We start from the raw sequence: 25,011 nt of genomic DNA, 5'->3' as shown, positions 1-25,011 counted from the left end.
CAGGAGGAGGGCCTCGCACGGAGCACTGGGAAACCTGCTGGTCCAGACAGATGCAACATAGCAAACGGTTTTCTCTTTGCCCAGTAAGGGCCTGGGTTCTCAAGCCCCCTTCCCACTTTTTCATGTCACCGGAGCTGGCTGACCCCCTCTACAGTCTCCCTGACAATCCTTTATCGCCTCTGTCCTAGCAGGTGAGCTCAAGAATAATTAAAAATGGTGTGATGACTTCAATTGAGATGTAGAAGTCCGAGATTCAAAATCACCTATTTTCTTGAAAGAAGACGAATAATATCCACTTTGGGTTGAATCTATATAATAGGAAAATAGGAGAACAAAATAGCTTCACGAGCATAATGCTCTTCTTTATTCATGGTAGAGCCTCTATTTACAGTTCCTCCTTATTTGGATTATACGGTTCACAGTTCCAAGGGGACATGAAATCCTGCCTCTGAATAGGCAAGGGCAGCTTTAACGAGGCAGCCGAGGGACCCCAGGTGTCTGCCGCTTCTCGTGGTCACTCTCCTCAGGTGTCACTTCCACGCTGATGATCGCATCAGGAGGCAAGGGGACTGTCCGGTTCTTCATCTGCCCAAACCCCTGCATATTTGTTTCTCTAAACTCAATTATTCTGCAGGCTCATATTATATTGAATTACACATCTCACAATATTCAAAATGGCTCATTTGTTCTGGGAATTACATGCCTCTAATTGTATCACAAAAATGCTGACACCCAGCAGAATGGTAATGAAACACGACACACGACGCCGCGGTCTCTAGAATGCAAAGCAAGAGGGCATATTTAAACATTGCTACAGTGCCAGTCAAGTGCAGAATGTATGGGAACAAATGCTATTAGGTATAATAATGATTTGTATTGATGCCACTCACTTCTCCACAGAGCTTTACTGTAAACCTTACCGGCTTTGGGTTAGCGTCCTATCTCACAGTTTGAAGAACTCACTCAGTTGTTCTTTCAAAGGCACCTAACCACTTCTAAATGACCATTTTGCCACTGACAGTTGATTACTTGAGAAACAGCAGTGACTTCCTATAATGGACACCATGGTAGGCCACCCAGATTCTCCTTCAGGGCAGTAGGATTGTTCCCCCAGCTGCTGAGCCTGCTGACTGGCCTCCCTGGGCTGTCACCCTCTCTGCAAACTGCCCTCAAATGAAGGCAGCGCCTTTACCCTGGGTCGTGGCACCAGGGGCAGGGGGAGCCCACACCTATTGACCACCCAGTACAGGAGGAAACAGCCGCGCACTGTGGGACCACCTAAGTGCCTGGCTTCACAGCCCCGCACAGTATGGCCAGCAGAGGCGCTGTGGAGCCTATCAATGCCACCTTGGCCTCTGCCCTTCCTCCTTCCACGGCTGTTGATGTGGAAAGTGCTCCCTGGTTAACTTCCTGCACCCAGTCTCCATCTCCGAGTGTGCTTGGCACCTTTATCCCTTCTCTATCAAGTTCAAACTCCTCAGCCTGGCTGCTGAGCCCCCTAAAATCTAGCCCAACCTTCTCCAAAAGTTGATGATTAAAAAGGCCAGACTTTTCATGCTCCCCCATTGAGGCCATATTCATTGCTGCTTGTGTCTTTTCATTCTTTTCCAACATGGGGGATTTTGCACCCTAACTATTCATTGCTAAGCATAAGATTGATAAACTCAATAAGGACAGACAGCTCAGAGCCTCCTTGGAAATTGATATAAATGAGAGGAATACATAAGGTGGCAGCCAGTTTTGATGGAAGAAGAAAAACTATCTATCACTGTGTCCACGTCTTGGAGAGAGACTCATGTGCCACAGGAATATCATAGCGATGATCTGTGATCCATCCCCGAGCACCACAGAACCAAACCAAACAAAACCATAGGGAGAAGAAAAGATGAGAAAAGAGAGAAAATGGGAATATACCAAAGGAGAGGAAGAAGCGACTCCACATGGGCAACTTGCCCCAAAATACCCAGGCCAGTCTCCTGTTCCCTCCAGGGCCAGCTCTTGAGAAACACCAGATGTCTACATGCTTGAGGAATTTTCCCCGTCTGATGTCTGGTAATGGGTTCGCCTGTGTGGAGGGAGGATGGCACAGTTGAGGGTAGGGATTGTGAGATACTTTTACATCCTGCTTAGCTCTCAAGTCCACATGGGCTTCAGAGGCTGGCGGCTTGGTCAAGATCACAGAGTTAATGACAGCAAATCAGATCCGCCTTTCCACAGCGTTGTAGCACTTCTGAACAATCATCAGGCTGTCACCATGACAGAGGCACTAGAAACCATAATTTAAATTAAGGATTAAATCTGTAATGGTGACATTTCGGCCCAAGCGCAGAGTTTTAGTTCACGTTAAACAAATGCAAATCCTTCATAATCCTTTTTCAAAAACACTTAAAACTGATTTTTACTCCAACAAAAGCCAAGTTTCCAAAATCAATGAATATAATTCAAAACTCTCATCTTAATTACCTTTTCTTGAGTATGCTCATTCTTTCAGATCATTTTTCCTGGGGCCTGAAACCTTTAGCACAGAGTGAGCTAGCACAGGAGAGGCATTTGGGGCTATCTGGATCTAACAGAAATTCTACACAAAACAGTCACTGAAAGGTGTTACAGAATACCTAAGTTTCAGCCAACAAAACAAAGGCTGTGAACACATTAAAATATTAAAATATCCAATACGTTGTGAAGTGGATAAATAAGGTTGTCATGCAGAATTAATCATTTCCATTGTGAGCTCCAGTGTGTTACATGAAGTTGTAATGCCCACTGTCATTTACAACAAAGGGGAGCAGTCCAGTAAGAAGAACTCATCAATAGACTCACCGATTTCCATAATGAATATTTTTAGGATGTGGCTCCTTGAAAATCACTGTAATAGAGCCCATGAGGTTTATCGACCACACTGTATTACAGGATTTTCTGAGGAGCTTGTAAAAAAAACATGATGCCTGTGCCCACCACCGACGTACTTCATAGACCCATCAGGGGCAGAGCCAGCAACTGTTTTTCAACAACTTCTCCAGATGAGCCTGCTAAAGAGCCTAACTTGAGAACCCCATCCTAAAGCATAGTCCTAAGCTTGGGAAATGTTCCTTCTCCTGTCTTTGTAAGCCTTTTCCTTTCCTAAGAACTCTGGGAATTCTGCCTCCACACCAATCCTGGTATTTATCCGAACCCTAAGATACATCCCAACATGCACCCACTCACCAAAACTCTCTACAAGCGAAAGTACTGAAGACAATTTTGCCAATGAGAAGGTCTCAGCTTGAATGCCATCCTACGTGCGGAAGGTGTGTGGTTGCATTGCTAGGGGGCTGGGTGCAATTAAACATAGTTCATGCAGGATGGAAGCTCACAGCAATATCAACTGCTTTTCTCCTTTGTAAAAGTGGGGGGGAAATTACCTGATAATTCAATCATCATCTGGTTTGTAAACAAAATTTACAAAACAAAGTTCTTAGAGTCGTTGTTAACCATTTTAATTTTTATAACAACTAGGAGAGCACACCATTTAAGGGAAGCAGAGAAGAAATAATTCTCCTGCTCTTTGCTGAGTGATCTGAGCTGCCCTTCTTGGTGAATACAGCCACATATCTTTGCAACACTTAGCCACTAATAAATTACCTTTTCAAATTCTCATCACAAAGACATTTTTTCGTGACATTAGGCTCAATTTACATATGTAGTACATATGTAGTCTGCTCTCTTCAACAACATGAGAGCCAAGCAAGCATCTTTTAACTATTTCAAAACTTACAGAAATGAGAGACAAACTCTATTAAATATTACAAGGTCATAAAGTTCATTGGCTCTCTTCAAACTTTGCTGCTAATTGTGTATAAATCCTCAAAAGAAACTCAAACAGAATCAATGTGCGCTCTCTCTCTCTCTCTCTCTCTCTCTCTCTCTATCTATCTCTATCTCTATCTCTATCTCTATCTCTCTCCAAGCATCTCCTTTCTGGCCGAAAGGCACAGATGGGAAGGAGAAAATCTTAGACCTGAGAACAGTGACACCCTCTGGCCATGGATTCCCAAGAAATGCTAAAACCAAAAAGGAAGTGCTGTCCCTGTGTGTGCTGCCTTTATGGTGGGAAGAATATGAGCTGGAGCTTAGGAGAGACACAAGACCCACACGCATGCAACCAGAGATGTCCCCAGTGCCATGTTTCCCCCTCAATCCTGCCAGTAGGCTTTGCTTCTGACCCCGATAAGCATTCATGTCCCACTGCTTTCTCTCTCTCTGCTCTCCTTAATTTAAAAGGCAGACACCATTCAAAGTGTCCATAAAAGACCCTGGTATGCCATGGGAATTCCTGGTTCGACCACAGTTTTCTCTAATTCTATGTTCACCTTGAACTCAGGAAACTTAGACAGACATTGCAGGGGAGTCTGATGATGGTATAGATGACTGTCCTCATGCAGGCCCCTGCTGGATGCTTAGGTTGGCATACTTGGACTCAGAATTTCCAATTCCAGGTCTCCCGTTCTGATCCTTCCGAGTATCTCGACTGGGGCTCATTCTTCGCAATGTCCCAAGCCCAGGTTCCCCGGGGCCTGTCAAGATCCCTGACAGTCATCACTGTCTGAGCTACAGTTTCTTGTAACTATTGTATTCATTGTCCTTTCTCTCCCAGAGATGTCCATAGTTCAAACTTTACCATGAAACACCCATCAGGGATTTCCAGTCTTACATCTCGTCCAGTATGGAAGGAGCTAGTCCCCTTCTCTCACAGATACAGGGGATTCCGGCAGGGGGGCGGGGGGAGCAGGCAGTAGGTCTGCTTTGTAAAGAAGTAGGGCAGACCTCCAGCTTCATCCTAGGGGTTCATAATCACAAGGCAGCCCCCTGGCTCCTAAAATAGTCTATCTTCTCCCTGACTTTGCAAAACACTACAAGAAAGGACAGGTCCTTTCCTTAAGATTCAGATATTCAGGACCTCAGGTTGCACATACAGTACCATCATAAGACTTAGGCAAAGATGCTCCATTAGGGCAAAAAACATGGGCATCCCCATTTTCTGTAATAGTCCACGAGGATTCATGACTTGCCAACAGAGGGTGGTCTGAATTCAGCCCCATTGCTCCATTGGCCAGATGCTGTTGCACAGGGCACAGCCTGTCCACCAGAGCGGTGGCCCCACAGATTCCCTTAGAAGACAGAGGCACTGACTTAGAGGCAGGCCTCTTGAAAGCAGGGCTTGAAAGCATGAAAGGAAGAGCAAGATAAAAGGGCAGATGCTATGTGAAACACAAACTTTCTTTTTTTTTAAGATTTTATTTACTTATTTATTGTCAGAGAGAGAGATTGAGAGAGAGGGCACAAGCAGGGGGAGCAGCAGGCAGAGGGAGAGGGAGAAGCAGTCTCCCCTGTGAGCAAGGAGCCTGATGCAGGACCCGATCCCAGGACCCTGGGATCATGACCTGAGCCAAAGGCAGACACTTAACCAACTGAGCCACCCAGGCGTCCCCAAACACAAACTTTCATCTGCTGAATAATTTCGTATCTGGAGCTTAGCCTGACTGGGAGAAGTAGGGGTTCCTGCAGGAGACTCGGGTGAATATTTCTTCGTATCCCTGAGATACCACTGGAAGTATTACCCACAGTAAGTCTTCTGTAAGCTTTTTGGTTGATAAGAGTAAGAGAGGGGTGACTAGCTGGTTTCCATGTGCCTAAAGGGTTAATTAGAGCCATATCTGGTTAAAAGTTACAATCACATGAATATGTCCCAACAGGCCACTTACTTAGCAAACGTGGTTTAACTGAGTCATCTGTATGTGTCAAGGATTCAAATATTAGATGGGAAATATGCACGTACATACAGTGTTGTACATTACGTACATAAAGGACACAAACAAATCCTCATATGTAATCCTTAAATGGCAAAGGGGAAAAAATACACCCCTGCCTCATCAATTTCACCAAAGACTGAAGAACACAGAGCATAAAGGTAATTTGGCTGCTTGCTTTGGTTTCTTTGGCATATTGATCTACCATTAACCATGAGGGTAAAGAACAATAGATAAATTCTCTAGCAAACAGCAAAGTGTTTAAGTATTTGAACAGAATATACACATGACTAAACATTTCAAGGAGCTACAGAGCATTGTTGTCTTGTCATAAAACCCCATATAAACTCTAGTTAGACTAAATCTCTCCCTAGGGCACAAATAGAAAACAATAAATTTGTCTCTAAGGTGAGGATTTAAATCTGTAACAGGACTACTGGTCCAAAGGCATTTGTTAATAAAAATTCAAAATATTCATGAAGCAAGAACAGCAGCTCTAACAGTGCATTTTCTTCTCCGGATCAAGAAGGTGTAACAAAAATGCTGCAATCCAAATATTTAATAAGTAATATCAGGGGACCTAGTGTCATATATTGTGAATAAAGACACTAGCACTAAACATTTCCATGAAACAAAAATAGTAATTTGCAGCCCACACACCAGTGCAGACAATAGAAAAAAAGAAGAGTTGTATTCTACATACTTCAGAGTTGCCCTTAGAGGCAGAATTTTGGCATGGCGGTGTGAGGGGCCCAGCGACCGCTGTCCCTGGAAAATCTACTGCTTAACTAGTGAAAATTGTTTTTTAAAATAATCACCTAGAGTCTCTGGGAATTGTCCTAAGGGCATTTAGGAAATGGAGAAACATTTGTTTGAGAAAATCTCCTAAGTCGTAAGAATTCTTATTCTGTGTAACTCTATTACACAGAGACAGGCGCTCTGGCTCAAGCCGGTGCAGACACCTAGCTCCCAGTCTCAGGCTAGTTTCACTTGGGGAGAAGTAACATACCACTGGCCCTTGTCATACCCCCAGAATCCCTGGCAGGCATGGCTGAAAGGATGAGGCTTCATTCTCCCTGCCAGCCCTACCTTATAGGGCAGAATGTCTACCCCAGGTACAGGAGGCCAACAAGACTGAGACCCCAACTGACTCCGTCCCAGCTCATCCATAGGAAGCAGTTTCACACCAGAAACAAAAGCCCAGAAGACCAGGGGCTACCACTCCAGCCCAGCACCTGCTCATACATACAGCAGGCGTGTCACTCCAGGAGAAGCAGATCAGAATGTGAATGGATTAAGCCATCCAATCAAAAGACAGCTTGTCAAACTGGATTTAAAAAAAAAAAAAAAAAGCAAGACCCAATGATATGTTGTCTATATAAAACATGCTTTAGATTCAGAGATGTACAGGGTTGAAAATAAAAGGATGGGAACACATATATAAACAGTATACATGAGAGAGGTGAAGTGGCTGCATTAATATCAGACTACAAGCACGTTAAAACAAGAAATTTTACCAGAATTAAAGAAAGACATTTATAATGATAAAAAGGTCTATCCATTAGGAAATTATAACCATTATAAACATGTATGCAACTAACAAAAAGGCTCAAAAAACACATGAAGCAAAAACTGACAGAATTGAGAGGAGAAATAGAAAATTCAACAGTAATAGTTGGAGACTTCAGTGACCCACTTACAATGATGGGTAGAACATCTATGCTTTTTGCTAGATTCATTCTAGATTCACTGTGTATGTGGCTTAGGATGCAGTAAGAACTTCCTTAAAATTCTCAGAGGAACGGCAAGGGTAAAGAAAACAGGGGAAGAGGCAAATGGGAGTGAGAGACAAAAGGAGAGAGGGAGGGGGGTAGTAGAGCCCAGGTAAATGGGTACATTACTTTAAGATAACAGTTGTTCTTCATAAACTCACGTAACATCAAATACATGCAGCACACAGCTCCTTGGCATTATCAACACTAGACAAAACAGTACAATTTCTTTGAGCATAAGATTGCCAAATAAAATACAGGATGTCCTGTTAAATTTGAATTCTAGATAAACAATGAATAGCATAGCATAAGCATACCAAAAATATACTAAGATGTATTGTGTTTACCTGAAATTCACTTTTCACGAGGCCTCCTGTAGTATTTTTATTTGCTCAGTCTCACAGCTCTATTTGAAAGTCTACCCTGTATGTGAGCTAGCCCTTGCACTCAGCATAGGGACCAGCAAAGCCTGGGTGCAGCTGAGTGTAACAAACAACACGAGTCCAACTGTGTGTGGACAGGATACCAGGGGAAGTACCAAGGACCTGAGGAGCGGCGGGTGGTGGGCAGCCTCTTGACCTTAGGAAAGTGTCAGGCCAGGAAGAGAGCACGTTGTTGGCTCTCTGGGGAAACAAAAAAAAACAAACAAACAAAAAACAATCAGCAGAACTTTGGTAAAAAGAACAGCTTACTCAGCTGTACCTGCCTTTATTACGATGATTGTAAGCACCCTGGGATGGAGGGAGGGGAACGGGGAGCGGGGGAGGTAGGTATGCCCCAACCGGGAAAGTGAGCCTGAAGACACTCAGAGGAAGAGACATGCGTGTGCAATAGGGGAAGTGTACAGCATATTCTTTGAGCGGATGCCTGCTGAAGTCAAGGAAGGCTTCGCAGAGGAGGAGGAACTGGTGCCCGACGTCAGGGACGACGGGAGAAGAAATGCACACACGTGGGCCGCGACAGACAAGACCGTGGCACCTTTTCCACCCACCCAGTGCTTGGAACATTTAGCAGCTCTGTCACAGAAGGCAAGGCCTGTTCCCGTTATTCTGTGCCCTTTGTCACATTTGGCAGGACTGCTGGGGACAGTTGTGCCAACCGTCCATAGCGCTGTGCTGAGGTCACCATTCCCATCATGGCGCACTGTCCTCAGCCGCATGCTGCCCACTGGAAAACGAGGGATCAGAGGGCCCATGCGAAGCTTTAAGGTATAGTCAGTGACCAAAAAAGGATTAACAATGGGTGTATAAGCCAGTAAAAGCTTTCCAGAAGAAAAGTTAGCCATAGGTGAAAAGAGTTTAAATCGTTTGAGCCAGCAATTCCTCCCCCTCTGGGAATTTAGTTTTATAAAAGAACCATGAACGTGCTCAAAGATTTAGAAACAAGCATGGTCACAGCTCAATGCTTCCAGTAACAAGCAAGAAATAACCTCAATGTCCAAAAATGGGGGATTAATTAAAACCAGCCTAAATCATTTACACAGAGAACATTTACTACAAGAAATTGGTTCCTAGCAATTCCGTCTCCTAGGTAATTGAGCAGTGAATGAGTGATTGATGAGGATGAATCAGGCCCACCTCCTCACCCCATCTCAGGACAACTTTCAAGGGCCATTCCAGAACCAGAGCATCCTTTAGAATCAGCAAAGGCAGCCAGCACTGAGCAGAGCATGGACAACCAACATGGGTCGGTCGCAAGGGTGCTGCATCCAGGGGACAGAACGTAATTATCAAGATGGCACTAGTTTCACAAAAGAAGACCTAATACCCTGCCGAGGCCCCAGGAGACATCACTAATGTGCTGCCTTAGTGTGGTGCTTAGTGTGGGCCATTGCTGTCTCCAAGTTGCTGAAGTACAGCCAGCAGGATTACCATGGTAGACGGTGGTGTAAAGGATCAAAAGACTCAGAGACGTGGTGTGCTAGAGGAAGCTGCCATGCAGGCGAGAAAACCCACGAGATGTCAGTGCTCCAGGGAGGACCCAAAGGACATTTCTTAGAATAAAAAATAAAATAAAATAAAATATTTGGTGGAAGGGCACAGAACAACTGAAGAGCAACATGGTGGCTGCAACTATAGGCCAGGACTGATGATCATAGATGCCCTTAGAGGACTAGCCTCCCTATTTGCAATAGGGATGAGTGACGCCAACTGTGAGGAGCAGGGTGGGCCAATTATAACGAGGAGCAAGGTCAGGGAGGCATCCAGGAGCCTGGCTGATTGAGAGCTATAGGGATGGTTAGCAGGTGAGGATATCCCTGGCAGGAATATAGATGGGCCCCTAAAGACAGTACTCTTCAACCCACACAACCAGTAGAAATTAGATATAGTTGACCAGGAAGTAGAGAACAATTGCCCAACAAAACATTATGATCTCTTGCCCTGCTTCCTTGCTAAGCCACTTCTCAAACTGGAAACACACTGACTGAGGGGAGGCTGATCCCCACAGGAAGAGACCTGCAACACCATAGTAAGTATACCGAGGGACAATTCCCCCAGTCCCTCTCCAAAGGGACCACAAAGTCCAAGTTGGCCTAGAAGTTAGGAATTTCTGCTATAAATAGGGCAGGTGACTCAGATCTACTCCATTTGGCTTTACAGATCCACTCTCCTCTCTGCCTACTGCCCAAGAAACCTGACTTGCACGAATTTCACTGATGGCCTCCCTCGCCCTCTGACTTGGTTGGGTTCAGCCAAAGAGGGGCCCTACCAAGCGTTCAGAGAGAAAAAGGCAAGTGAGGACAGGCTGTTAGTCCACTGGATCCATCCCTGCAAGGTTGCTTCAGTTTGAATATGTCCTCCATCCCATGGCCCCTGATTTTCTAAAAGCAGCCTTTGCCTAAGTGTCTATTATTCCAGGCTCTAGATTCTGGTAAACATGTCCTCCCCATGTCCCTCTGACCTAAGGGCAGTAAAAGTCTTCCTGTTGTGATTCCCTTTACCCGGCCCAACTTTTATAGTCTCATTATTAGATTAACCTCAAACTATCCCAATGCAAGAGTGTCCCTCCTTCTTGTTGGAACTCTGCCTGGTGCAGCAGCCCAGACCACCCCTCATCGAGGAACCTCCATTTCAGTGGGAAAAGGTTGAGCCAGTGACTGAAGCCATCTTGTGCAATCACTCCCTGCCTCCTCCCTCTTCACTTACCCTGAGGTCCTAGGCACCGTTGTTCATTGTGCAGAAGCAGCATGCCCTAAAGTCCCAATGATTGTGAAGGAAAGTCCTTTTGTAGCAGGATTGATTGGAAGTCATTAATCCAGTTTTATATACGAGAATACCAATAACACAATATAAAGCATTACTTTTAATTAACAAAAGCAATTAGCACTAATTAAAAAGCTCCCACATTTGTCAAAGAGCCATTTCACCTTAATTGCTAGGTGTGCTAAATAGGCAATTAAAAACAAAATAAATGAAGACCACAGATAAAAGGGAGGCAGGCTGATAGCACATAGGTGGAAATGCTCCTCTGCTTCAAAACACGCCAAAGTGCTTTTCCTCCTCATTATGCCAACTGCTGTCCAGTATGTTTAATAAGACAACATCATCAATACGTATCGGGGAGGTGGGCTAAAAATATAAAGCAAGCAGACTTGAATTTTGACATGGGAAGATAAAATTCTTTCTGGAATTTTATACAATCCACAAATGAGTCACCACTCGGTGTTTCCTTTGCCACCTTCCACAAGGACCATGGAAGCCATCCCGCGCTCCTGTTGCTTAGAGGGGTGCTGTCTCATGAGGCACGCTCTTTTCAATGCTCAGGTGGATGGCAAAGACATGAAGTTAGTTAATACACTCAGTACAAAAGCTCAGTAAAGGATGTCATACCAGACAGAATTTAACGGAACAGGTAGAATTTATGTCAGTCCTTGAAGTCGGTGTTGGAAATGTTTTCAGTAGGAAGAAAGAAGTGAGGGTATTCTAGGCAAATAGAATAGTATTAACAAAGGCTCAGAAACTGGAACTGAAATGGTTGGTTTTACACGTATCCCGTGTGTTTAGTAATATTGTAAAATATGTTGATAGGAAGTATGTCTGTTAACTGAGTTGCCCCCATAAGGGAGCAATTGAATATTTTCAACTGGGTAAGTCATACAGTATTCCAGGTAACACGACTCCAGTGGGCCCAGTGATGGCTGGCTCTCCTCTGAGCAGCAACAAGAAAAGTATTCTCTAATTCTCCAAGAAGCAACGAGCTTCCAGAGAACAAGCCCACCTGTGTTAATGTAAATGTGTGAACATCTGTGAGGTACTGCATCTCTGAAGCCTATGTCCAGGGAAGATGGGACAGTGACAACAAATTACCAGATCAGTGGAAGACAAAGTATGAGTGTATAAAGTTCTTTACGTGCCTTACAGAAATAAATCACAGTCAGTATTATTGAGCTGTTATAACTTCCCTGACAGAAGGGCAAAGTTTGGAGGCATTAAACTGTTTCAGTGGTTGATTTTAATGAAAGTGAGAAAATTCAAGACTTCATTATTTTGAAAGCACTAATATTACAAAAGGTCTTGAGTTGATGTTGCCATCCCAAATGAAAAATCTCTACCCTCAGGGATTTCTGAATCTTTCAGGAGCATTGCAATTAAAAAGCAAGCGTGAGGCAGATGTTTGGTTGGGGGAAATCACAAAATAAATAAAATGACAGGTATCTTGAGATTTAAAGTCTAGGGCTCAAGAATTTCTACTCTGAATGATGGGACAAAGTCAAGGCATTTCCATATCACTTATAATCCTAAGTCAAATTCAGTGACCCGGGAAAAATTGAAAAGTAAAAAAGGTACAGGGAGGAGGGAGTCACACACATCTCTCAAATCACTGCCAAGCTCTGTTCCTGAGAAGATACATCCATCATTTACCAAGCTCAGGGGTCTTTTTCAGTGGTTGACAAAAGGGAGCTAGAGAATGGTACCTACACCAAAGGAACATCTGGAAATATTAAGGGGGTTATTGTTTGGAACAAAATTGTGGGGCAAAGTTGATATTAGTGTGAGGGAAACAGAAACGTTAGGCATTTTGAAATATGCAGGCTAGGCTGATCCAGTGAGAGCTGTCCTGCCCAAAATACCAATAGCATCCCATTGAGAAAACTGTTAGAGCAGCACTGACTCAATTAAGCCAGGTAAACTTGTGACCATATACTCTTCTTCCTCCTTGCTTCAGCCCCAATGAAATCAAAAGCTTTTTCCTGCAAGAGTGAGAATAGACTAGAGGAAGCCACCTGGTAAGGATGTTGTCTTGCTCACATAACTAGTTGTGATGTTCTTCTATTAGTAGAGGTTCAAGGAACACAGAAAAGATGAATAAGATTTTACACATCCTCTAATCTAAGCCCACTCATCAAATGGAATTCAAATCAGAGTTGGATCAAATCAGTTCTTCCTAAACTTTACAGATCATCAGTATCTAGGCGCATGAGCACTAAAGAGTATGGAGCTTCTCCTTGAGATGATGAAGACATTCTAAAATTGACCATGGTGGTAGTTGCACATATTTGTGAATATCCTAAAAAAAAAAAAACCAACATTGAAATGTACACTTTGAATAAATGAATTGTATAGTGTGTGAATTACATCTCAATAAAGCTGTTTTTTAAAATGGAGGAGAAATAGATGGGCGGAGCAAGATGGCGGAGGAGTAGGAGACCTGGATTTCGTCTGGTCTCAGGAATTCAGCTGAATAGGGATCAAACCATTCTGAACACCTACGAACTCAACAGGAGATCGAGGAGGAGAGTAGCAACAACTCTCTGAACAGAGAAGCGACCACTTACTAGAAGGTAGGACGTGTGGAGAAGTGAATCCGAGGCGATATTCAGGAGGATAGACGGCGGGGGAGGGGGCCTCCGTCGGACACTTCTGGCAAGTGCTAGAGCCGCGGAGCACAAAATCGTACCTTCTAGAAGTCGGCTCCGCTGAGGGACGTCGCTGCAGTGGCTAAGCGGGGGGTGGAACCCTCACGGTACAGTGTGGTCTCAGGACCCTCGGGGTCACAGAAAGACCGGGGGTGCCTGAGTGCGGCAGAGCTCCCAGGTACCGGAGCAGGGAAGCCGGCTGCAGGGACGGAGCCGAGGCGCGGGCTCTCAGCTCGGGGTGGCCATAAACTGTGATCCGCGGCCCAGTCGGGCCACTGCTCCTCCAGCAGGGACCCAACAAGCGGCAAATCTGGGGAGACTCCCCTTCCTCCCCCGGGAAGAGCGGCGCGGGAGCGCACCGCAGGGATCTGCTGGGTTTGGAGACTCCACACGGGGTCGGATGCCAGAGATAGAAATGCTCGGTCACAGGCCGGGTGAGCGCGGAGTGCGGCCGGAGACCGGGGACATGGGAGTGACTGGCTGCTTTTCTCTGGGGGCGCACTGAGGAGCGGGGCCCCGAGTTCTTGCCTCCTCTGGGGCAGAGATTGGGAGGCCACCATTTTCACCCTGGTCCTCCAAAGCTGTACCAGAGCTTGCAGGGAACAAAAGCTGAGAGCAAACCCGAGCAGCTTGCTTAGCCCGGACCGACAAGGGCGGGGCAATTCCGCCTCCGGCAAAGACATTTGGGAACCATGGCAACAGGCCCCTCCCCCAGAAGATCAGCACGAACAGCCAGCAAGCCAAGACCAAGTTTACCGATCAAGGAGAACGGGAGAACTCCAGCGCTAGGGGAATACTGCACATAGAATTCATGGCTTTTTTACCATGATTCATTAGTTTTTCAAAGTTAATCTTTTTAACTGTTTTTTGTGTTTTTTTTAATTTATCTTTTTCCCTTTTTTAACCAACATCTTATCAATCCCTTTTTTAAAAAAACATTTTTTATTTTTCATTTTTAGAGTCATATTTTATCCCTTCATAGAGGTTACCCTTATTTTGGGCATATATATATATATAAGTTCTTCTCTCTTTAAAATTTTGATATACAGTTTCTTCTAACAGATCAAAATATACCCTAAATCACTAGTGTATGGCTTTGTTCTAGTCTCCTGCCTGATCACATTCTCTCCCATTTTTTTCTTTTCTTTTTTCTTGTTTTTAAATCTTCTTTCTTCCTTCAAACAACTTCTTATCAATTCCGTTTATAAAACCTTTTATAAGTTTCATCTTTACATTCATCTTCCATCCCTTCATTGTATCAACCCTTATTTTGTACATATATAAGTCTTTCTTCCTTTAAACTTTTAGGAGGCACTTTCTTCTAACAGACGAAAATACACCCAAAATCTAGTGTGTGGCACTGATCTATGCACTAGCCTGATCATATTTGATCATATTCTGTTTTTATTTTGTTTTCTTGTTTTTGTTTGTTTTTATATTTTTCTTTTTCTTTTTTTTCCTCTTTCTTTTTTCTTTCTTTCCCTTTCTTTTCCCCTGGTTTCAGGTCTTTTCTGATTTGTATAGAGTATATTTGCTGGGGACGTGGTTAACCTGTTAGCATTTTGTTCTCTCATTGATCTGTTCTCCTCTGGACAAAATGACAAGACGACAAAAATCACCTCAGCAAAAAGAACAAGAGGTAGTGCCGTCTGCCAGGGACCTACTCAATACGGACATTAGTACGATGTCGGACCTACAATTCAGAATCATGACTTTAAAGATACTAGCTGGGCTTGAAAAAAGCGTGGAAGTTATTAGAGAAACCCTTTCTGGAGAAATAAAAGAACTAAAATCTAACCAAGTCGAAATCAAAAAGGCTATTAATGAGGTGCAATCAAAAATGGGGGCACTAACTGCTAGGATAAATGAGGCAGAAGAGAGAATCAGCGATATAGAAGACCAAATGATGGAAAATAAAGAGGCTGAGAAAAAGAGAGAGAAACAACTACAGGATCACGAGGGCAGAATTCGAGAGATAAGCAATACCATAAGACGAAACAACATTAGAATAATTGGGATCCGAGAAGAAGAAGAAAGAGAGAGAGGGGCAGAAGGAATATTGGAGCAAATTATAGCAGAGGACTTCCCTAATGTGGGGAAGGAAACAGGCATCAAAATCCAGGAGGCACAGAGAACCCCTCTCAAAATCCATATAAATAGGACAACACCCCGACATCTAATAGTAAAACTTACGCATCTCAAAGACAAAGAGAAAATCCTGAAAGCGGCTCGGGAGAAGAGATATGTAACCTACAATGGTAGAAACATTAGATTGGCAACAGACCTATCCACAGAGACCTGGCAGGCCAGAAAGGACTGGCATGATATCTTCAGAGCACTAAACGAGAAAAATATGCAGCCAAGAATACTATATCCAGCTACGCTGTCATTGAAAATAGAAGGAGAGATCAAAAGCTTCCAGGACAAACAAAAACTAAAGGAATTTGCAAACACGAAACCAGCCCTCCAAGAAATATTGAAAGGGGTCCTCTAAGGAAAGAGAGAGCCTAAAAGCAGCATAGACCAGAAAGGAACACAGACAATAGACAGTCACAGTCACCTTACAGGCAATACAATGGCACTAAATTCATATCTTTCAATAGTTACCCTGAATGTAAATGGGCTCAATGCCCCAATCAAAAGACACAGGCTATCAGATTGGATTAAAAAACAAGACCCATCGATATGCTGTCTGCAAGAGACTCATTTTAGACCCAAAGACACCCCCACATTGAAAGTGAGGGGGTGGAAAACCATTTACCATGCTAATGGACACCAAAAGAAAGCTGGGGTGGCAATCCTTATATCAGACAAATTAGATTTTAAAACAAAGACTGTAATAAGAGATGAAGAAGGACACTATATCTTACTTAAAGGGTCTATCCAACAAGAAGATCTAACAATTGTACATATCTATGCCCCGAACTTGGGAGCAGCCACTTTTAAAGGCAATTAATAACAAAAGCAAAGAAACACATTGACAACAATACAATAGTAGTGGGGGACTTTAACAACCCCTGACTGAAATGGACAGATCATCTAAGCAAAAGATCAACAAGGAAACAAAGACTTTAAATGAAACACTGGACCAAATGGACTTCACAGACATATTCAGAACATTCCATCCCAAAGCAACGGAATACACATTCTTCTCGAGTGCCCATGGAACATTCTCCAGAATTGATCACATCCTAGGTCACAAATCAGGTCTCAACCGGTACCAAAAGATTGGGATTATTCCTTGCATATTTTCAGACCACAGTGCTTGGAAACTAGAACTCAATCACAAGAGGAAAGTCAGAAAGAACACAAATACATGGAGGCTAAAGAGCATCCTACTGAAGAAAGAATGGGTCAACCAGGAAATTAAAGAAGAATTAAAAAAAATTCATGGAAACCAAAGAAAATGAAAACACAACTGTTCAAAATCTTTGGGATACAGCAAAGGCAGTCCTGAGAGGAAAGTATATAGCAATACAAGCCTTTCTCAAGAAACAAGAAAGGTCTCAAATACACAACCTAACCCTACACCTAAAAGAACTGGAGAAAGAACAGCAAATAAAGCCTAAACCCAGCAGGAGAAGAGAAATGATAAAGATCAGAGCAGACATCAATGAACTAGAAACCAAAAGAACAGTAGAACAGATCAACGAAACTAGGAGCTGGTGCTTTGAAAGAATGAACAAGATTGATAAACCGCTGGCCAGACTTATCAAAAAGAAAAGAGAAATGACCCAAATCAACAAAATCATGAATGAAAGAGGAGAGATCACAACCAACACCAAAGACATACAAACAATTATAAGAACATATTAGGAGCAACTCTATGCCCGCAAATTAGATAACCTGGAAGAAATGGGTGCATTCCTAGAGATGTATCAACTACCAAAACTGAACCAGGAAGAAATAGAAAACCTGAACAGACCTATAACCACTAAGGAAATTGAAACAGTCATCAAAAATCTCCCAAGAAACAAAAGCCCAGGGCCAGACGGCTTCCCAAGGGAATTCTATCAGACATTTCAAGAAGAATTAATACCTATTCTCCTGAAACTGTTCCAAAAAATAGAAATGGAAGGGAAACTTCCAAACTCATTTTATGAGGCCAGCATTACCTTGATCCCAAAACCAGACAAAGACCCCATCAAAAAAGAGAATTACAGACCAATATCCTTGATGAACATGGATGCAAAAATTCTCACCAAAATACTAGCCAATAGGATCCAACAGTACATTAAAAGGATTATTCACCATGACCAAGTGGGATTTATCCCTGGACTGCAAGGTTGGTTCAACATCCACAAATCAATCAACGTGATACAATACATTAACAAAAGAAAGAACAAGAGTCATATGATCCTCTCAATAGATGCAGAAAAAGCATTTGACAAAGTACAGCATCCTTTCTTGATCAAAACTCTTCAGAGTATAGGGATAGAGGGTACATACCTCAAGATCATAAAAGCCATCTATGAAAAACCTACAGCGAATATCATTCTCAATGGGGAAAAGCTGAGAGCTTTCCCCCTAAGGTCAGGAACGCGGCAGGGATGTCCACTCTCACCACTGCTATTCAACATAGTATTAGAAGTCCTAGCCACAGCAATCAGACAACAAAAAGAAATCAAAGGCATCCAAATCGGCAAAGAGGAAGTCAAACTCTCACTCTTTGCAGATGATATGATACTGTATGTGGAAAACGCAAAAGACTCCACCCCAAAACTGCTAGAACTCATACAGGAATTCAGTAGAGTAGCAGGATATAAAATCAATGCACAGGAATCCGTGGCATTCCTATACACCAACAACAAGACAGAAGAGAGACAAATCAAGGAGTTGATCCCATTTACAACTGCACCCCAAACCATAAGATACCTAGGAATAAATCTAACCAAAGAGGCAAAGGATCTGTACTCAGAAAACTATAAACTACTCATGAAGGAAACTGAAGAAGACACAAGGAAATGGAAAAACGTTCCATGCTCATGGATTGGAAGAACAAACACTGTGAAGATGTCAATGCTACCTAGAGCAATCTACACATTCAATGCAATCCCCATCAAAATACCATCCACTTTTTTCAAAGAAATGGAACAAATAATCCTACAATTTGTATGGAACCAGAAGAGACCCCAAATAACCAGAGGAATATTGAAAAAGAAAAGCAAAGCTGGCGGCATCACAATTCCCGACTTCCAGCTCTATTACAAAGCTGTCATCATCAAGACAGTATGGTACTGGCACAAAAACAGACACATAGATCAATGGAACAGAATCGAGAGCCCAGAAATGGACTCTCAACTCTATGGTCAACTTATCTTTGACAAAGCAGGAAGGAATGTCCAATGGAAAAAAGACAGTCTCTTCAACAAATGGTGTGGGGAAAATTGGACACCCACATGCAGAAGAATGAAACTGGGCCATTTCCTTACACCACACACAAAAATAGACTCCAAATGGTTGAAAGACCTAGACGTGAGACAGGAGTCCATCAAAATCCTAAAGGAGAACACAGGCAGCAACCTCTTCGACCTCAGCCACAGCAACTACTTCCTAGAAACATCGCCAATGGCAAGGGAAGCCAGGGCAAAAATGAACTATTGGGATTTCATCAAGATAAAAAGCTTTTGCACAGCGATAGAAACAGTCCACAAAACCAAAAGACAACCGACAGAATGGGAGACAATATTTGCAAATGACATGTCAGATAAAGGGCTAGTATCCAAAATCTATAAAGAACTTATCAAACTCAACACCCAAAGAACAAATAATCCAATCAAGAAATGGGCAGAAGACATGAACAGACATTTTTCCAAAGAAGACATCCAAATGGCCAACAGGCACATGAAAAAGTGCTCAACATTGTTCAGCATCAGGGAAATCCAAATCAAAACCTCAATGAGACACCACCTCACACCCATCAGAATGGCTAGAATTAACAAGTCAGGAAACGACAGATGTTGGCGGGGATGTGGAGAAAGGGGAACCCTCCTACACTGTTGGTGGGAATGCAAGCTGGTGCAACCACTCTGGAAAACAGTATGGAGGTTCCTCAAACAGTTGAAAATAGAGCTACCAGCAATTGCATTACTGGGTATTTACCCCAAAGATACAAATGTAGGGATCCGAAGGGGTACGTGCACCCCAGTGTTTATAGCAGCAATATCCACAATAGCCAAACTGTGGAAAGAGCCAAGATGTCCATCGACAGATGAATGGATAAAGAAGAAGTGATATATATACACAATGGAATATTATGCAGCCATCAAAAGGAATGAGATCTTGCCATTTGCAACGACATGGATGGAACTGGAGGGTGTTATGCTGAGTGAAATAAGTCAATCAGAGAAAGACATGTATCATATGACCTCGCTGATATGAGGAATTTTTAACCTCGGGAAACAAACTGAGGGTTGCTGGAGTGGTGGGGGGTGGGAGGGATGGGGTGGCTGGGTGACAGACATTGGGGAGGGTATGTGCTATGGTGAGCGCTGTGAATTGTGCAAGACTGTTGAATCACAGATCAGTACTTCTGAAACAAATAATGCAATATATGTTAAGAAAAAAAAAAGAAGAAGATAGCAGGAGGGGAAGAAGGAAGGGGAGCAAGTCGGAGGGGGAGACAAACCATGAGAAACGATGGACTCTGGAAAACAAACTGAGGTTTCTAGAGGGGAGGGGGTTGGGGGGATGGGTTAGCCTGGTGATGGGTATTAAAGAGGGCACGTTCTGCGTGGAGCACTGGGTGTTATGCACAAACAATGAATCATAGAACACTACATCAAAAACTAATGATGTAATATATGGTGATTAACATAACAATAAAAAATTATTTAAAAAAATAATGATGTATGGTGATTAACATAACAATAAAAAATTTAAAAAAATAAAATGGAGGAGAAATTAAAACCTCTGTAAAACAGAAACTAAAAGGGTTTGTTGCTATCAGAACTGCTCTACAGGAAATATTAAAGAGAATCTTTCAGACTGAAACAAAAGGACACTTACAGTAACTCAAATCTACATCAAGAAATAAAGAGCACCAGTAAAGAAAACCACATGGGTTAATATAAAGGTAGTATAAATACATTTTTTGTTTGCAAATCCTTTTTTTCTATTTGTTTTAAAATACAACTGCCTAATGCAATAATTACAAATCAGATTGATTGGCACACAATATATAAAGATGTAATTTGCGAAAACAACAACATAAAAGCTATAGACAAGCAAAGTTTTTGTGTACTATTAAAGCTAAATTTGTATTTGTCTGAACTGTATCTTACAAATCCACAAGTTAACGGTAATCCCCCAGGGCAATCACTAAGAAAATAACTCAAAAATATACAGCAAAGGAAATGAGAGAATCATAATTCTATACAAGAAAAACATATCTTTAAAACAAAAGAAAGCAACAGTGGAGGAATTGAGGACCCAAAGAGATTGAAGACACACAGAAAACAAATATCAAGGTAGTTGGTGCCAAGCCTACCTTATTGATAATTACATTAAATGTAAATGGATTGAAATCTCAAGTTAAAAAGGCAGAATTAGATTGGCAGAATGGTTAATCTAACATGATCCAACTATATGCTGTATACAAAGTACACAAAGGGTTAGGGTTAGTTAGGTGGTGAACATCTCCACCTCCAGATGGAGGAGGAGATGCCTCACGGTGCCTCAGCAAGGGATAGCAACTTCCCATTGCATCCACTACCAGTCAAAAACCAAAACCAAAACCGTACACCAACTGACTGTTTGACATTCCCTTAAGATGCTAGTAAACTGCTAAGTAAATGTGCAAGAAAAGAAATTAGAGCCGAGATGCCCTTCAACAGATGAATGGATAAAGAAGATGTGGTCCATATATACAATGGAATACTACTCAGCCATCAGAAAGGATGAATACCCAACTTGTACATCAACATGGATGGGACTGGAGGAGATGATGCTAAGTGAAATAAGTCCCGCAGAGAAAGTCAATTATCATATGGTTTCACTTATTTGTGGAACATAAGGAAGAGCATGGAGGACATTAGGAGAAGGAAGGGGGAAAATCGGAGGGGGAGATGCCATGAGAGACTATGGACTCTGAGAAATGAACTGAGAGTTTTAAGGGGAGGGGGAGGGGGGATGGGTTAGCCCAGTGATGGGTATTATGGAGGGCACGTACTGCATGGAGCACTGGGTGTTATACGAAAACAATGAATCATGGATCACCACATCAAAAACTAATGATGTATTGTATGGTGACTGACATAACATAATAAAATTAAATTAAATTAAAAAAAGAAATTAGAAAACAAAACCACTTATGAACAGATATTTTCTAACTTTAAAAAATAGCATGAATCCAATAATGTGTAAAGCATATTATATATATCATAGCCAATTAAGGTTTATGACAAGAAGTCTTAAAAAGTCATTCTTAATATAATTCACTACTTAATAGATAAAAGAGGAAAGGTACATGATCATCAATAAGGGAAGAAAAATATTTGATAAAATTAAATGCCGATTAACAATTTTTTTAAATAAAAATACTTTAGGAAAAAAAATAAAAATACTTTAGGAACCTAGTGACAGCAGAGAAAATTCCTCAAGCCTGATAAAGTGTGTGTATGGTTTTTTATTTTTTAATATTTCTGGTCAGCACTTCTATTCAACATTATATCAGAGATGATAGCCGTGGCAATAAGAAGAGAAAGAGAAATAAAAGTTATAAACACCAGAGAGAAAGAAATAAAATTTTCCTTTTCTGCAGATGACATATTATCTGCCCTGCTTGGAAAAGTTTGTCAAAAGATTATCTTGGGCATTTTTTCATGTGTCTGTTGGCCATTTGTATGTCTTCTTTGGAGAAATGTCTGTTCATGTCTTTTGCCAATTTCTTGACAGGATTATTTGTTTTTTGGGTGTTGAGTTTGAGAAGTTCTTTATAGATCTTGGATACTATATCCTTTAGCCCTTTATCTGATATGTCATTTGCAAATATCATCTCCCATTCCGTAGGCTGCCTTTTAGTTTTGTGAACTGTTTCCTCAACATCACTCAGCATCAGGGAAATACAAATCAAAACCACAATGAGATACCACCTCACACAGGTCAGAATGGCCAAAATTAACAAGTCAGGAAACGACAGATGTTGGCGGGGATGTGGAGAAAGGGGACCCCTCCTACACTGTTGGTGGGAATGCAAGCTGGTGCAACCACTCTGGAAAACAGTATGGAGGTTCCTCAAACAGTTGAAAATGGAGCTACCCTACAACCCAGCAATTGTACTACTATGCATTTGCTCCGAAGATACAAATGTAGTGATCCAAAGGGGCACCTGCACCCCAGTGTTTATAGCAGCAATGTCCACAACAGCCAAACTGTGGAAAGAGCCCAGATGTCCACTGACAGATGAATGGATAAAGAAGAGGTGGTGTATATATATACATACAATGGAATGTTACTCAGCCATAAAAAAGAATGAAATCTTACCATTTACATCGATGTGGATGGAACTGGAGGGTATTATGCTGAGCGAAATAAATCAATCAGAGAAAGACAATTATCATATGGTTTCACTCATCTGTGGAATATAAGAAACAGTAAAGAGGATCACAGGGGCAGGGAGGGAAAACTGAATGGGAAGAAATCAGAGAGGGAGACAAACCATGAAAGACTCTTAACTCTAGAAAACAAACTGAGCGTTCCTGGAGGGGAGGTGGTGGAGGGATGGGGTAATTGGGTGATGGGCATTAAGGAGGGCACGTGATGTGATGAGCACTGGGTGTTATATGCAACTGATGAATAAACTGAACTCTATCTCTGAAACTAATGATGTACTATATGTTGGCTAATTGAATTTAAATAAATAGAAAAAATATTATCTTGGATTTTTTATATAAATATTCCAAATTTTTAAACACAGTAGTAGTGCCCTGGATCTTGATATCCAACAAGATAGGATTCAGGCCTCAGAGCACTAAATGGGAAAAGAAACAACATATTGTAATGTTAAATGCTATACTTCACAGTTAATAATGTAACTGATGGCTATGAACCCCCAAACACAGGAACAACATCCATAAGCCAGACATAAGAGATAATGGTGAAATATGGGGAAATAATATGACACTTGGGACCCAAACAGATCAAGCAGACTAAAAATTAAATATACAGAATGCCTATGCAAATAATCCTCACAAATTTAATGTTATGCATCATACTTTTAGTAGAAACCAAATTTGCAAGATTTCTAGAAAAAAATATGTTGAAAACACTGCATAACAATCTGTGAGATCTAGCTAAAGCAATGCTCAAAGGAAAATTGTAGACGTACGTATCAATAATGATATTCAAATATATCCTTCAGGGTCCCAGCTGAATACAGATGGCGCACTCAAGGAGTGTGACTGATTATTTGTAATTTGTAGGTGTCCAGCAGGAGCAAGGAGCTATTTCCACGCCTACACCTGAAATGTCAAGAAGAAAGAAGGTTACTGATCCCAGAGAGAGACCCCCATAGGTCTTACAGCAGCTGTAAGACACCACTCAGTGAGGGCTGTGGCCAGCCTTCCAGGGTCTTTTAAGTATATTTTTAAAAAACACTCCTAAAAAGAAAACATGGCAAACATGATATAGGTAAGCTCCTTGACATGGGTCTTGCCAATGGTTTTTTTGGATTTGACACCAAAAGCACAAGCAACAAAATAAAAATTAAAAAGTGGGACTACATCAAACCAAAAAGCTTCTGCACAGTGAAGGAAATCATCAACAAAACAAAAGGCAGCCTACCCAGTGGGAGAACATATTTGCATATCACATATCTGGTAAGGGGTTCTATCCAAAATATATAAAGAACTCGTATAACTTAATAGCAAAAATACAATCTAATTTTAAAATGGGCACAGGAACTGAATAAACATGATTCCAAAGAAGACATACAAATGGCCAACAGGTACATGAAAAGGTATTCAACATCACTCATCAGGGAAATGCAAATCAAAACCACGATGAGGTATCTCCTCACACCTGTTAGGATGACTCTCATCAAGAGGAGAAGAGATAGTGGGTGCTGCCAAGGATGTGAACAAAGTGGAACCTTTGTACAGTTAGTGGGAATGCAAAATGGTGCATCTGCTGTGGAAAACAGTATGAAAGTTCCTCAAAAAATTAAAAATAGGGGCGCCCGAGTGGCTCAGTCATTTAGCATCAGCCTTCAGCTCAGGTCATGGTCCCAGGGTCCTGGGATCGAGCCCCGCATCAGGCTCCCTGCTCAGCGGGAAGCCTGCTTCTCCCTCTCCCACTCCCCCTGCTCGTGTTCCCTCTCTCTCTCTCTCTGTCTCTCTCTGTCAAATAAATAAATAAAAAATCTTTTAAAAAAATTAAAAATAGAACTACCATATGATCCAACAATCCCACTTCTGGGTATTTATCCAGAAGAGTTGAAATCAAGATCTCTAAGAGACATCTGTCCTCACTCCCATGTTCATTGCAACACTACTCACAATAGCCGAGATAGGGAAAAAACGTAAAACGGATGGATAAAGAAGGTGTGAGATATATATATATATATAATAGAATATTATTCATCCCTTCAAAAGAACGA

The 25,011-nt window shown here is 42.0% G+C and overlaps 1 protein-coding gene across 2 annotated transcripts in view; it reads right to left on the bottom strand.

Annotated features, from left to right (window-relative positions):
• Nucleotides 1-699: 699 nt before the first annotated feature.
• The window catches only part of ACTR3B (actin related protein 3B), a 238,026-nt gene continuing 213,714 nt past the window's right edge, over nucleotides 700-25,011 (bottom strand). The window contains exon 12 of one of the 2 annotated variants that reach the window (XM_073887523.1): nucleotides 700-775. In XM_073887523.1, coding sequence (XP_073743624.1) covers nucleotides 715-775 — 61 coding nt within the window. In that variant the 3' untranslated portion in view covers nucleotides 700-714. Of the gene's footprint in view, nucleotides 776-12,996; nucleotides 13,067-25,011 lie in introns of those variants that run through there. The other variant, XM_073887525.1, reaches the window with a different exon arrangement.

This window comes from Callorhinus ursinus, unplaced genomic scaffold, assembly GCF_003265705.2.
Source record: "Callorhinus ursinus isolate GAN/ISIS: 27379988/994484 unplaced genomic scaffold, GSC_fseal_2.0 scaffold80, whole genome shotgun sequence".
Taxonomy (NCBI): Eukaryota; Metazoa; Chordata; class Mammalia; order Carnivora; family Otariidae; genus Callorhinus; species Callorhinus ursinus.
This window is presented reverse-complemented; position numbering and strand designations above follow the sequence as displayed.